The sequence below is a fragment of the Megalobrama amblycephala genome, linkage group LG24, assembly GCF_018812025.1.
Source record: "Megalobrama amblycephala isolate DHTTF-2021 linkage group LG24, ASM1881202v1, whole genome shotgun sequence".
Lineage (NCBI taxonomy): Eukaryota > Metazoa > Chordata > Actinopteri > Cypriniformes > Xenocyprididae > Megalobrama > Megalobrama amblycephala.
In genome coordinates, this window is record NC_063067.1 from 19,976,524 (window position 1) to 19,990,838 (window position 14,315).

Below are 14,315 nucleotides of genomic sequence, written 5' to 3' on the forward strand. Positions count from 1 at the left end.
TTATATATCTCGTATGTAAGGAGGGGTCTTCAAATCTCATTCACATCCAATTTTAGTATAAAAAGACTGAGTAAATGATTCAATGCTCATGAAACACAAACGATTCGTTTATCGCCACCTACTGGCATAGCGATGTACGTAACCTGTAGAAAGAGTCACTGAATTAATCATTAAATAATTAAAAAAAAATTCGAGTCACTAAGAATAATTAATCCCCACCACTACAAATGGGTAGTTGAAGTAAGAGTCACTTTGCATGTGATCCAACCATTCCTCTTTCAAAACACTGCGCACTGATGACGCGCTTCCGCTCTGCTCATCCAATGGGAAAACGGGGTTTTAACATGTGGGCTTCGGCCATGTTCTGCTTTTAAATAAGGAAGAAGCGGGAGGCGTTAATGCAACTTTGTGTACTCGATATCTCATTCACAGTATCTCCTACGGTTTCTGAGAAATTCGAGTCAGTTAGGAAAAAATATCCACAACAGATACTAACACACGGGTAACTCGTTAGACCTCGCTTAACCACAGATATAATTATTACTGGGCTGGCTTCTCGCGCGTTAGCAGTTGGTTAGCTGGTTGAGCTAACGATCAGCGGTGTGGGTTTATCTAGACTGGTTTATTCGTGTTCAAGTGAAGGATTCAGCTACTTTTAATCTAACAAAGCTGGTTAGCAGTGGCATGCGGATGAAGGGCAGAGGGAGCCCGCGTTTGGGTCTGCGCTGACAGCCCTGAGGACTTATCCCGCTAAAATAAAGGCTTTCAGGCTTTCGTCATGTTTAATAAGTTCTACGAATGGATCGGAACCGGCATCGCCAGTCTGCGAAACGGAGCTCCAGCTGGTACTGTTCATGCCGGTTCAGTGAGAGTGGATCAAGACGGGACATTACGGAGAAAAAGACCAATAGACAGGCAAGTGATGTGCAAAGAATTGTAAGATATTCATTTACGTGTGCAAGACGAATTGTAAGTTTACTTATCGTTTGGTCTTACACTAAAAGTTTAGGTTTTTAAATGTTTGTTTCTGAGCCATAAGTTAGAATGTTTTGGTTCGGTCATTAAAGCGCCAACTGTTCTAATGACGTCAGAAACGCGTGCGCTTCAGGAGCACCTGAAAAACGATTTATTTTTTAGTTGTTTTTTTCTTTTTCCTTATCTGTAATAACTTAGTTTGAATATATGTATACATAGTGTTCTACCGAAAATGTGTACGTTTGCTGCTTCAATAATGATAACATTACGTTTATGATATTGTATATTTTTGTTTTAGCTCATTGTTAACGTCTATATTTAAATTTTTTTTATAAATATTAATAATAATTTGATATTTTTTAATATGTATTACATATTTATTTTAATAAAATACATTCTGATACTATTTCTATATAGTTTGGATGATGGAGATGCGGTTGATCAGGAGGAGGAGAGGGTGGTGAAGAAATTCAGAATGGGTAACAAAAGTAACACACTTCTGAGTACATGATACAAAATTGAGTTATGCCTTCTAAGTCAATCCCAATAACTTTTTTTTGCTTGTTTTTAGGAGACTTTATGGATACGGTGAAAAATGCAGCCGAAGGAGTGAAGACCCATGGTTCGAGTGTTGCGTTTTGGGTGAAGAACAGTGTCACACCTAACTCTAGGAATATGCTGCCGGCATCACCGGGTCCACCTCAAACGGGAATACCATCAGAACCCCCAGACAATTCTGCTGCATCAGCATCTTTGTGGGCGGAAAACAAGGTACTTGTTCGCTCATCAAGATCATTATTGTTTGTGATAGCCTTGAGATCAGGTATAACAGAAGACCAACAGCGGATGTGCTCTCTAATGCATTTTGTCTATACTATATATTTTAATAATGTTTACTTCTGTTTTTTTTCTTAAAGTTTGGGGATCGGTCACATGATATACTTGAGGCTCCATCATCCAATACATTTGTGGCTCCATCTAGTTCAGTTGAGTGGAAGACAGTCACGCAATCTGGTAAGAATAATTTTTTTTCTCTTTTTCTGCATTTTTTTTTCTGCATATTACATATACTGATAAATTCAATCTTTTTTTGTTTTGATAGACTCCTTAAGGATGGAGCAGTCTGTGACCATATCAAAAATTAGCAGGAGACAAGTTTGTATGGACCATTCACCCCATGAGACGCATAAAGCTAACGGACACTCGGTTAATTTACCTGCTGCCTCCTCGCCGAAACCATCCCCCTCTCCCCGCTTGGGCAGGTCCCTGTACCACCGACCACACAGGTCATCTTAGCTTAAAAAAAAAACTATAAGAAATGTTTGAATTAAAAATAGTCACCTGAAATATTAAATCCCATTTTCATTAGAAATAATTATAATTACATCATACTGTTTGTTGTTTAATGTTTTGTTGTGATAAATATTGCTCCAGTTTGAAAGTGCAAGGTTATGAAGCTGAAAGAAAGTTTGTTTTTGTTGTAGTTTGCTGTCATCTGTGGAGACCAGTTCAGGAAAAGCCAATTATACCAGCCTGTATGAGAAGACATTTCCCATCCGAGTGGTCCAGAGTCCTTCACATGGCAGCTCAAGCCGTCTCCGGACCAGAGCCCGTTGTACAGCTCAAGAGGTCAGAAACTCATTGTACTGGTTTGTTTAATGAACTAAATATTTCATGAGCATAAAATATTGGTAGAATTACTTCATTAGTCTTAGGGCTACATGATTGATCAGAATAAAACAGAAGTTGCAATATGGCTTGATGTGATTATCAAATTGCATAGGCTGTGGTTTAATAAGATAAAAGTACGTTTATCTTGCACGTTTCAGAGTGAAATGCGGAACTTTTTCCATTTACACACAGGCAGCACTTGAGATCTATATATAAAAATCACCTTTTAAATCACAATTTTTATCTGTAAAATCACTATTTTATTTTTGTAGTCTGTGCGTCAGGAGGAAAAGGAGGTTTATAGGCAGCTCCTCGCCATGGTGTCCGGTGGCCAAGTCGACCTTCCTTCACGATGGAAGTTCTCACTCCAGCATTCGCTCGCATCGAGATTTGTAAGTATCTGTGTCTCATTACTGTACAAAATGTTTTCTTTATGTCTGTGTCTAAACCTGTTCTGCGTAAAGGGAAAGTTCATCCAAAAATTTAAATTCTGCCATCAGTTACAAACCCTCATGCCGTTCCAAACCTGTAAGACTTTTGCACATCTTCAGAGCACAAATGATGGTTGTTAATATTCTCTCATTCTTTTTGTCCATCCATTGAAAGTCCACGCAATCAAATTGTTAATGAAGACATCGTAAAAGTAACCAATATGAATCAAGCTGTTTAATCTTTAAGAGTCTTCTGAAGAGTTGCTTTATATGATAAACCGATTTAATTTAGGCTTTTATTCACATATAAACATTGATCAGTGCACATACATAAAGCTCATCAAATGCGGTAAACACGGAAGCTTAACCGTGCTTGCCTCATTGGTTGTCGCTCATCAAGCAAGCATGTTTGCTCTTCTGTTTTACTGTATAAATCGCTTGATTCCTATGAATTATGTTTTGAAGTGTCAAAGTTTTGGTGAATTGGACTTTCAATGGAGGGACAGATATTTTCAATGATCTTATGGGCATTAAGGGGGAGAATTTCCTTTTTTTGGGGTGCAAACTATTCCTTCAAGATAGTTTCAGATGGGTTCTCTCACTTATGGTGAAACATTTGGTCTCGTTTCAGCTCCAGTTTCCTGTCGTCCAGTCGAAGTTTTCTTCAATGTGCCTCTCCAGCAGGCTCCGGTGCTGGTGTTTCGTCCTACGGGTTATCCAGTCTGCCTCCCAGCCCCCAGCCTGGGTCCAGTCAGGCTTCCAGTGCCCTACCCAGTCCTGGTGCAGCCTCTAGCATTCCAGAGCCTCAGCCGTGGGCCCATGACCTTGAGCCCAGTACTAAAAGACCAGCTGTTCCCTCAGCTCCATCACCAGCTGCCCTTCAGGATACCTCCTCTCAGGACACACAGTCATCAGGTGAGTCCCATTTCATTCTTTTTCATGCTTGTAATGTAACTCGGGCTTAAAGGTCGGCTTAATGTTATTTCACTTTCTTTAGCTTACGATGGAGATTCAGTCATTTTTGTAAAGGAGCAACAGGGCAAGAAGCCTGAGAGCTCGAGGTAAGATAACATTTTGAGATTACCTTTGATCTCAGTTTTTTTTCTTTACGTAACCCCATGTTACTCTTCCTAGTGTGCCGTGCTTCCAGGCTGAACTGTGGATCAAAGAACTGTGAGTACTTGTTATCTAATATGTACAAGTCTCAGTGGTTTAGTTTGTGGAAGTGAATAGCTTCTGATATCGGACATCTTTGCTGTGTATTTTCAGGACTAGCCTCTATGACTCTCGAGCTCGGGAGCGACGGAGGTTGATTGAAGAGCAGGAGGCTCTGGCCTCTCAGCTCCTGCGCCAGGTGAGTCAGTTTCCCCGCTTTCATCACCTGCATTTTATAAGACCAACCCTCTCATGATCTCTTTTGTATCATCAGCGTCTGTCTGGAGAGGGTCGAGCCACCCCAGTGAGTGTTGAGCTGAAGGTTCGAGTCCCTCTAGAGAAGGAGGTTCCTGTTGCAGCTGTTATCAAAGAGCCTCAGCCTATTAAAGAGGAGCAAGAATTCCCAGAGTTAACAGAGGTAAGTGCCCCTAAAGTGATAGTTGAAAATTGTTATCATAAAATAAAAATTGTCATAATTTACTCACCCTCATGTCAATCCAAACCTTTATGACTTTTCACATTGGGCACGTTTGCTACGGTCCGAAATTGAGTGCATTGTTCCAAGTGCCCCATACAGCGTTGGTTTGGTGTCGCACTATTTGATTCTATTTGTGAACTGCTTTTAAAGGTCCCGTTTTTCGTGGTTTTTTGAAGCTTTGATTGTGTTTATAGTGTGCAATATAACATGTGTTCATGTTTCGCGTGTAAAAAAACAGTATTTTTCACATAATTTACTTATCTGTATACCGCTGTTTCCACTGTCATAAAAACGGGCTGATGACTTCCTTGTTCTATGAAGTCCCTCCTTGAGAAATATGTAACGAGTTCTGATTGTGCCAGCGGTTCCTGTGTTGTGATTCGACAGCAGCTTAGCGAACCTTGCCCGAAAAGGTCACGCCTCTTACCATAACGTGGAGATGCACGCGCTCAGTGTTATTGTAAACATGTCTTTAATTTTACCCTATCAATTTGAGCCGGAATCAGACCCGGTGATTGGACTGCGGGATGAAAATAACAGCGTTTCGACGACATGGCGACAAACACACTCTACAAACGCAACTCTTGTGTATTCCTGTGGGCGGAGGTTAGTCAAAAAACTGTTTTAGTGACGTCATTAAAGAAGGAAGTAGAGGGATGTAGTCCAAACTGGCCGTTCGATGTAGGCGACTTCTGTTAAATAAAATATCTCGCTTGGCATTGAACTTTGAGCTTTAAAATTGTACAGATTTTATTTATACTCTAACAACAACATTACACACTAACTAAAGTTTGAAACATGGGATCACGAAGAACGGGACCTTTAACCCCGGGTAAAGAAGCCTTTCACACTTGTAATTTTTATGAAACCACATTGCGGTGCCAAACTTGTACAGTGTGAAATGATGTTGTGTTAGAATGTTACAACTAGATGCTTAGCAAACGACAACCAATCGCGTGCCTTATATTTACGTGCTTTGAGCAGTCATGGAAACAGCACGTGATGTATAAACAGTCGTTTCTGCGTATGATAGGAAAAATGTCAAATGCTGATGGAAAACGTGACCATTGGAGTGAAGAAGAGACCATCATTCTTACCTTTTTATAGTAGAAAAGTTATGCTATGCTAGAGCCTTTATATAAACAGGTCACGTGCTGCGTTTGTTCAGTCAGTGACACTGACACCGCACATATGCAAATAAAGACTTTAACCCGGGGTTTAGGGATGTGCAGTGTGAAACGGTAGCTTATGAATACCCAGGATTAACTGTCAACGTGAATAAAAATAACCCAGGATTCTGTTTACCAGAGGTTTAGAATGACCCAGGGTTAACTATTTCAAGTGTGAAAAGAGCTAATTTTTTTTTGTAATTTTGTGCAGTTATACAGCAGGGTGAACGATACTCGCGTTTACTTTGTGCGTCACATGAAGGCGGCTTTCTGCTGCTTGCAAACTGGTTCTTTTAAGGAGAAAGCTAACTCCGAGCCATTCATTTGCCACTCTGATTGCATGATTACACTGCATGCTCACTCTCGCTCGTATCCCAGGTAAATCATCACCATTGTCATCCACTACATGCGTTTTGTTGATCTAATCATGTCGTCTTCTGCTAAAACGTATGCATATATTTTACTTCCTGAACAAGTTTCTTTCACATTCACATGAATCGCACCACAGTGCCAGTGCAACCGAACTCACACCACCTACTACAGGTAGTCTCAGGTTTGGTAACCCTGTGCACTCCCAGGTCTGCATGACGGCTTTCACATTACCAATTTTTCATAGAAACCATGATCTGGTTTAAACTAAACTGCCTATATGAAAATCTTATCTACTGCAGAACACAAAAGTAGATGTTTTGAAGACTGTCTGTTTTTCAAAATATCTGTTCTACACAAGCCCTACAGGTTTGGAATGACATGACAGCATTTTCAACTTTTGAGTGAACTTCCCTTCAGTTGAGATTACTTGTTGCATTTGTCTTTCTGCAAAAGCTGATGATCCATGTTATCCAGCATGATTTAGAATGTTCCAAAGATAATCTTGTTTTGTCATTAGAACACTGACTTGATCTTGTGCACAATGTTCATATTGTCAACATCACACATTTGCATGCAATTTGGTTAGTGACATTGAAATATTTCAAAGAATTTAAATATTACTTCATTTTACCTTATAACTTTTTTTAAACAGACTATCCATAGCTATAAAAATAAACTTATTATTGTGATGTTTATAGTTATTATACAATAATAATATTTTATTTTTCATAATTCTAAAATTCTCAATCTTAGATTTTTGATCTCCACAGTTTATTAACTGATGAATAATCATCATAAAGTTGAAGACTGTAATGTGATGTCAATTTTTATCAGACTAATCTCAGGGGGTACCATACTAAATTTAAGTTAATATTTCAATAATTTAACATCACATTCACATGTTTACGGTTCTCTGATATCAGTTAATGGTCACATGCAAGTAAATAAATAAAATGTTTAATTTTTGATTGTTTACGTTCACATTTTTATTTTTAATTAATCGTTAGCTTTTCATCATCTCACAAACCCTAGTTTGGGAACCCTTGGTTTGGTGCATTACAGGAATGTACTTGAGTGGTGTGTTTCCTGTTTGTGATCTTCACAGGACATGGAGAAGGAGGTGAGCAGAGCTCTGAGAGGCGGCAGTCAAGATGAGGTTCTCAGCGAGGGCTTCCGCCTCACCATCACCAGGAAGGACCTGCAGACGCTCAACCACCTCAACTGGCTCAATGATGAGGTCAGAGATTTACTACATCATTCAGGTTTCTGTACAAGCCTGTCTGTAAATTCCAGTAGTATTTTAAATCGGATTCCGAAAAGAGAATCTTTTGCCATAATTATCACAACCTATGAAAAAAATCTCAAGATTTGAGTGCCTGACTAATATATTTTCTCCATTTCAGGTTATTAATTTCTACATGAACATGCTTGTGGAGCGCAGTAAACAGCCAAACCTGCCCTCCGCTTACACCTTCAACACCTTCTTCTTTCCCAAACTGCGGAGCTCCGGTTACTCTGCTGTCCGTCGCTGGACTAAGAAAGTGGACATCTTTTCTGTAGACATCATTCTGGTGCCTGTCCACCTGGGGGTGCACTGGTGCTTGTCTGTAAGTAGCTAACCAGCACCAAGGTCACACTGAGGACATGTACATGGAAGATGCATTGCATTTGGACTGATGCTTTCTTTCCTTTGACAAGTAATTCAGAATAGTATTGAAATGCATGTCAATGAGTTTTTTATTTTTTATTTTTTTTGTGAAGTCAGGATTGACTTTTTTTCCCCTCTCATTTCTTCCTTTTTTGGTTTTTGATAGGTGGTGGATTTTCGTAAGAAGAGCATCACTTACTTTGATTCCATGGGAGGAAACAATGACGAGGCCTGCAGGATTTTATTGTAAGTGCTGCCTGAGGATTAGATGATGAAACAGGCCTGCAAGAAGTGCCTTTTCTAAATAAATCCCATGATAACCCTTTAAGAAATAAACTATAAATTATGCATGTCTAGACATTGTCAAAAGTGTCTTAACTGTGCCTCTGTATTTCAGAAAATATCTGAAACAAGAAAGTGAAGACAAGAAGGGGCAGAACTTGGATACCTCAGAATGGACTCTAAAAAGTAAAAGACCCAATGTGAGTTTCTCAATATAAACATTGTTTTGGGCTTGTGGTGTTTTAAATTGATCAAAAAAAAAAAAAAAAAAAACTCCTGGATCATTTTTTTTTTTTTTTAATTTCCCTGAATGCTCAGGAGATCCCTCAGCAAATGAATGGAAGTGACTGCGGAATGTTCACATGCAAATATGCTGAATACATCACCAAAGACCGACCAATCACATTCACACAGGTGAACATCATTTGCATAGAGTTCTAAATATGTTATTGGTCACACTTGTGTATGGGCATTTAAATGACATTTCATTCTTTTTCTTTTTTTTAAAAACAGAAACACATGCCCTATTTCAGAAAACGAATGGTATGGGAGATCCTGCACCAGAAACTGTTGTGATTGGACACTTTGTGTGTGTGTGTGTGTGTGTGTGTGTGTGTGTGTGTGTGTGTGCGTGTGTGTGTTTGTGTACAGAACATATTTTGATGTGTCGTATGGATATGAGGGCTCCTGTGCACTTCAGGAACCCCCGAGACAAATATGGGATGCCCTCAATCACTGATCATTTCTATGCTGTCTAAATGAAACAAGGGAAATCCTCATGCACCTAAAGGACACAGTCTCAGCCTTTAAGAGTCAGGGCAATGGATTGCCTTTATAGTTCCCTATAACTTGACATGCTTTTGCTTAGCCAGCTAATGTTATTTGACTGACTATGGAAGGATGTTGTTTTCATATTTTAAATTTTTTTCTTGTGCCACCATTCATCTGCTGTTACTGTCAATACATGGTCTGTCTTAAGATGAATTCGAATGATTTGTTATTTGGCAGAGAGTGTACTTGATCTCAAATCATCTGAAGTCATAAATGTTACAGTAATAATATTACAGAGTTTTATGCTGATATCTTTTTGCTCTAGTACTAGTAAAACAGCTGGAAATGACAATCACAGACTCACTCAGTGGTTTTGTAATGAAAAACAGCAGTTTACTTTGTGAAATTTGATACCTGTATGTTTTATACAGAAACTGTTGAGGCATTTAACTAAGTTAATTGCTTTTTAAAAAAAAAAAAAAAATTAAGACTTAATTAGAGGTCTTTAGGATGTCTGCATTTTTGGAAAGACACCATTTTTTTTTTTTCAGATTTAAGTGAGATTTGTGGTTCTTCCTTTTTCCTAGGGGTGATGAAAAGCTCATGCTGCAATGCTTTTGACTTCAGTATGTTTTGGGATGGAGTTCTGCCGTCACAGGCATATGTTTATTTTTATCAGTATTTTGATTATTTGAGGAGTCTTCTGACATTTTTTGGCATCTCATAGACAGACTGCACTTTTTGCATAATCTTCAAAACCCAGCAGCACCATCTTTTTTCTGTTTATTCTTTTGTGTAAAAGAGAACTATTTTTTGCAACTGTTTCTAAAAAAAATTTCTGCAGGATATTGACAAATATTGTATATACAGTGACTATACGGTAAAATTGAAGACATATTTAATACTCATTTTGTACCTTTTATTATCTGTTTTTTTGTATGTGGAACAGATCTTACCAGAAATAAATACCTGAGGTTATGTGTGTATCAGATTTCAAATAAATTGATTTTGTGAGTCATCTAAGAAACTCATGTTTTATGTGCTTTAGACATGAAATTTGACTTGACTACCAAAAAAAGCAAAAATATTAAAGATATTAAGACAGGTTTGGGTAACAGTACAATTGTCCTGATTTTTTTTTGTGTGTGTGTGCTTCATTTTGATTGGCTAAAGCGGACATTTGGGTTCGTGAATCGGACTAGAATGATCAAGTTTGGTCATGACGCTGAATATTCCTCGGCTGCTGAGTCTATAGGTGCGTCCCAATTCGCGTACTTGTGCACTATTCTATGACGTTTTTAAGTATAAATAGTGCGAGTAGTGTGTTCACACTGAAAATTCCAAAAAGAAAAAGTGCACTTTAAATACCCGGATGGTGCACTAAATTAACGGAAAAAACGAAGTGTGGAATGTTGGACACTTCGTGCACTCAACTGTCGCAGCTTTAATTATGTAGCGGAGGGGAAGGGAGGATCGGACTCCGTTGTTAAATGACAAAATAACCTTATACAATTCACGCACTACATGGATGAGTGCATAGTGCACAAGTACATAGTGTATAAGTGCATAGTGTATAGTGCGTCATTTGGGACGCAACTTATGTCGACGGTGCTGAAAAGCGAGTAGGAAACACTGTATCCATAACCTTGTAACTTGGTATATTACAAAAATATTAATTAAACAGCAGGGTTCTGATTATCAATGCAGTTTAGTAAGCTTGCTCTACTAAATGCGGATCGCAGTAGGGTTCGTTCACCCAAAAATGAAATTTCTGTCATTAATTACTCACCCTCATGGCATCCCAAACCTGTAAGACCTTTGTTCATGTTCGCACAAATTAAGATATTTTTGATGAAATTCAAGGGTTTCTGAACCACGCATAGGCAGCAACGATATTAAACCTTTTGAGGTCCAGAAAAGCATTAAAGACAATGTTAAAATAGTCAACGTGACTACAGTGGTTCAACCTTAATGTTATGAACTGAGTCACAAGAATAATTTTTATGCGCAAAACAAAACAAAAATAACGACTTTATTCAAAGACTATAAGACCTTAGGTGCGTCCCAATTCGCGTACTTGTGCACTATTCTATGACGACACAGAAAATTCCAAAAAGAAAAAGTGCACTTTAAATACCCGGATGATGCACTAAATTAACGGAAAAAACGAAGTGTGGAATGTTGGACACTTCGTGCACTCGACTGTCGCAGCTTTAATTACGTAGTGGAGGGGAAGGGAGGATCGGACTCCGTTGTTAAATGACAAAATAACCTTATACAATTCACGCACTACATGGATGAGTGCATGGTGCACAAGTACATAGTGTATAAGTGCATAGTGTATAGTGCATCATTTGGGACGCAACTCTTATTTTCCAGAGAAACATGCGCGCCGCCATCTTTAGAATATTGTCTTTGAACTTCCGTTTTTGCGGTAGCCCTTTATATTTCTATGGCATCGCTGTTGAAGAATAATTAGCTGGTGAAGTGGATTTACGTGTTGTAGGTAACAAAAGTTATCATGAGCATTGTAATGTTTAAAGCGGGTGTCTTAACAAATGTCAGTAGAACGGGAAGATTTTAAAATGAGCCGTTCATTCATAAATACATAGGATCGCTGTGTAAATACAAGCCGGAAGTCAAAAGACAACGAGCGCAGCGCTGAAAAGGGGCGGGGCTACATAAGGTCTTTATTGTTTTGAATGGGAGAAAGTGTAACGCGCAATATGGCGGAATAAGTCCCGCCTTCTAAATAAGAGCCAATCGCCGACTGGTAAAGTCTTCGCATCACTTCAGCTGCCGTTAGAATCAGGGTATGCATCGACGTCACTTCCCCGCCGAAAGCGCGCTCCCTCAGCTGGACTGAGTGGCAAAAGAAGTTGCTGCGTCACTGGATTTAATAGAGGAAACTGCGAAAACGCGAGTAAAACTTACGAATTACACTAAAGGTTGGAATTGAATGTGTTCCTTACACAAATAAACCTTATCCATGGATATTGCATGCAGCCAGGAAACGTGTTTCCTGACATTTATATGTGCCTGATTTCGACGGCGGGGAGACACATAAAGCAAATCTGCCTGTGAATATTTTATAACTACAATATAGGTAGGTTTAAATCCGCGTAATCACTTATATCAATGTTATATCGTCATATTGTCCAGCCTTAAAACATATATAGTTTTACTATAGTTTTTGTCAGTGTTGTTTATTTAAAAACACCCAATTATGCAGAATATAAGATGGAAAATATTTAATTGATGAGTTGTCAACATAATATATAACAATACAATATATACGGTATGATTTTACCTCAAAATCCAACAATTTGACACAAAATGATTACTGCAAATCCATGTTTCTCTGCTGGAGTCAAGTTGTTTCTGTGAATTACAGTGATCCATTTGCTTCTTTTTTCTGTAGCTTTCGGCGGTCTTTAAATATATACCTCAGGGTTTGTGTCAAAGCTATTTGTACAGTCAATCACAAAGCTCTTTCCCGTTTTGGATGTGTTTTTGTGTGTTTTCGCGACATTCACGCTGAAAACCAATGCTGCCGCTCAGTCTTTTGTGACCGCAGTCGTAACGGTCGACGGTGACGGTTTATGAATGAGCTGCTAATTTTAAAATCTTCCCGGTGTACTGACATTTGTTAAGACATCTGCTTTAAACATAACAATGCTCATGATAACTTTCATTGACTCTACAACAGGTAAATCCACTTCACCAGTTAATTCTTATTCTTATTTCCATAGAAATATACAGGGCTACCGCAAAACCGGAAGTTCAAAGACAATATTCTAAAGATGGCGGCGCGCTTGTTTCTCTGGAAAATAAGGTCTATAGGATTGGCAAAAAGATAAATGTTACAAGAAGTCTCGCTGGATACATTTGTTTTTGTCAATTATGTTGCATATTTCTTGAAAAGTCGGCATGAAATGAATAATTTCTTCCCTATTGTAACATCTATCTGCACATTCAAGACATTCAAATGGTCACACCCATTCATTAAAAATGGATATGCCTTTCTTTTATGCTAATATATTCAGATTTATAGTATTACATTTGATTTCATACATAACTAAACTATTGCCATGGTCAGCAAATTTAAATGTACATTTCAGCATCTTGGATTTACATGTATGCACAGAGCACAACACAATTACTATTCCGTTTCAGAATCTTGTTCCTCTGAAGGAAACAAACTGGGGGCGTGATCCACTAATAAGGGAAAAACTCTCTTGGTTTCATTATATTGCCATTTTTATATCTCAGGGGACGCAGCCCAAAGAACACACTCCTCACTCACCAAGGCAAGAAAAATTAATTTACAGGCCTACATTACAGCGTTGGTGGAGCACTCCTTACAATGCGTAAAAGAAAAGACATAAACCATACAGTATGTACGAAGAGGCAAGACAGAACCATTGACATGAAAACAAAGCCATAAAAAAGTTTATCATCCAAATAGCTTCTCTTTGAAATTTTCTTTAAAAAAATTTTCTTCAAATACAAAAATAAATCTCAACATTTAAACAGAGCATAACCTAACTTACAAGATAAAGCAGCATTTTGGAAGGAAAAAAGGACTTTTTGTGAGGGGATATGAGGTCTTGGTTTCAGAATTCAGTCTATTCTCACTTGATACAAACTTGTTTGAAACAGTGAGTGCATTTATAACGCTCTTCCATACAGTACATTTTTCTGTAAATCTATCAAAACAACTTGGCTGCTGGTTTCAGCAGGTTCCTTTAGATTTCCTTAAATCGATATTCAAGAAAAATGCAGCAAGATCTTTGCAAAAACTGTTTTGTTTTTTTATGTACAAAATTCCCCCTTTTGCAGCAGACAGTTCAAAAGCAGTCAACAAAATCTTTGAAGAATTTTACAAAACATAAAAACAAATTAAAATGACACATGGTGCTGTAACATCGTAGTTGTTTCATTCTGGCTTTACAGAATGTTTTAGAAAATAAAGTTGCAGAAAAATATTTCTCAAAGTGTGTTGGAGTGTGTGTGTGTGTGTGTGTGTGTGTGTGTGTGTGTGTGTGTGTGTGTGTGTGTGTATGTGTGTGCATGTATGTGAGTCTTTGTGTTAAAAAAGCTTACTTTGCTTTTTGTGAACTTTTATGACATCTTGTAGTCATAGCATTATCCACCCAAGTCTTTCACTTACTAAAATAGGTTTAGCTTCATTATCGGTTGGTCTTCTCCAAGAAAAAGAAAAAAAAAAATGCAAAAAATGTCTGCTTTCTTAATTGGAAAGAGACACACTTCTCAGTTCCTTTTCACAATGTCCATTACTTTTCATGTCAAGAGAGGTGGTTCTGTATCCAAAGTCCTCCATTACTCCTATGAATGTAATA

General features: G+C 38.2%; 2 protein-coding genes across 3 annotated transcripts in view; one reads left to right on the plus strand and one right to left on the minus strand.

Moving 5' to 3' along the window:
- The first annotated feature begins 317 nt into the window (after window positions 1-317).
- senp1 (SUMO specific peptidase 1) lies at window positions 318-10,069 on the plus strand. The gene is given in 19 exon segments (XM_048177391.1): window positions 318-915; window positions 1,393-1,454; window positions 1,547-1,746; window positions 1,893-1,989; window positions 2,078-2,261; window positions 2,460-2,604; window positions 2,919-2,981; window positions 2,983-3,038; window positions 3,709-3,992; window positions 4,075-4,138; window positions 4,212-4,250; window positions 4,347-4,431; window positions 4,507-4,650; window positions 7,357-7,488; window positions 7,655-7,858; window positions 8,066-8,145; window positions 8,297-8,381; window positions 8,500-8,595; window positions 8,695-10,069. Coding segments are annotated over 19 exon segments (2,220 nt in total). The 5' UTR covers window positions 318-778; the 3' UTR covers window positions 8,758-10,069.
- A 3,125-nt stretch (window positions 10,070-13,194) lies between these two features.
- rbms2b (RNA binding motif, single stranded interacting protein 2b) overlaps window positions 13,195-14,315 on the minus strand; it is a 38,014-nt gene continuing 36,893 nt past the window's right edge. For both annotated transcript variants that reach the window (XM_048177402.1, XM_048177403.1), the window contains exon 15: window positions 13,195-14,301. The gene's annotated coding sequence lies outside the window, so the exon portion shown is untranslated. The remainder of the gene's footprint in view (window positions 14,302-14,315) is intronic.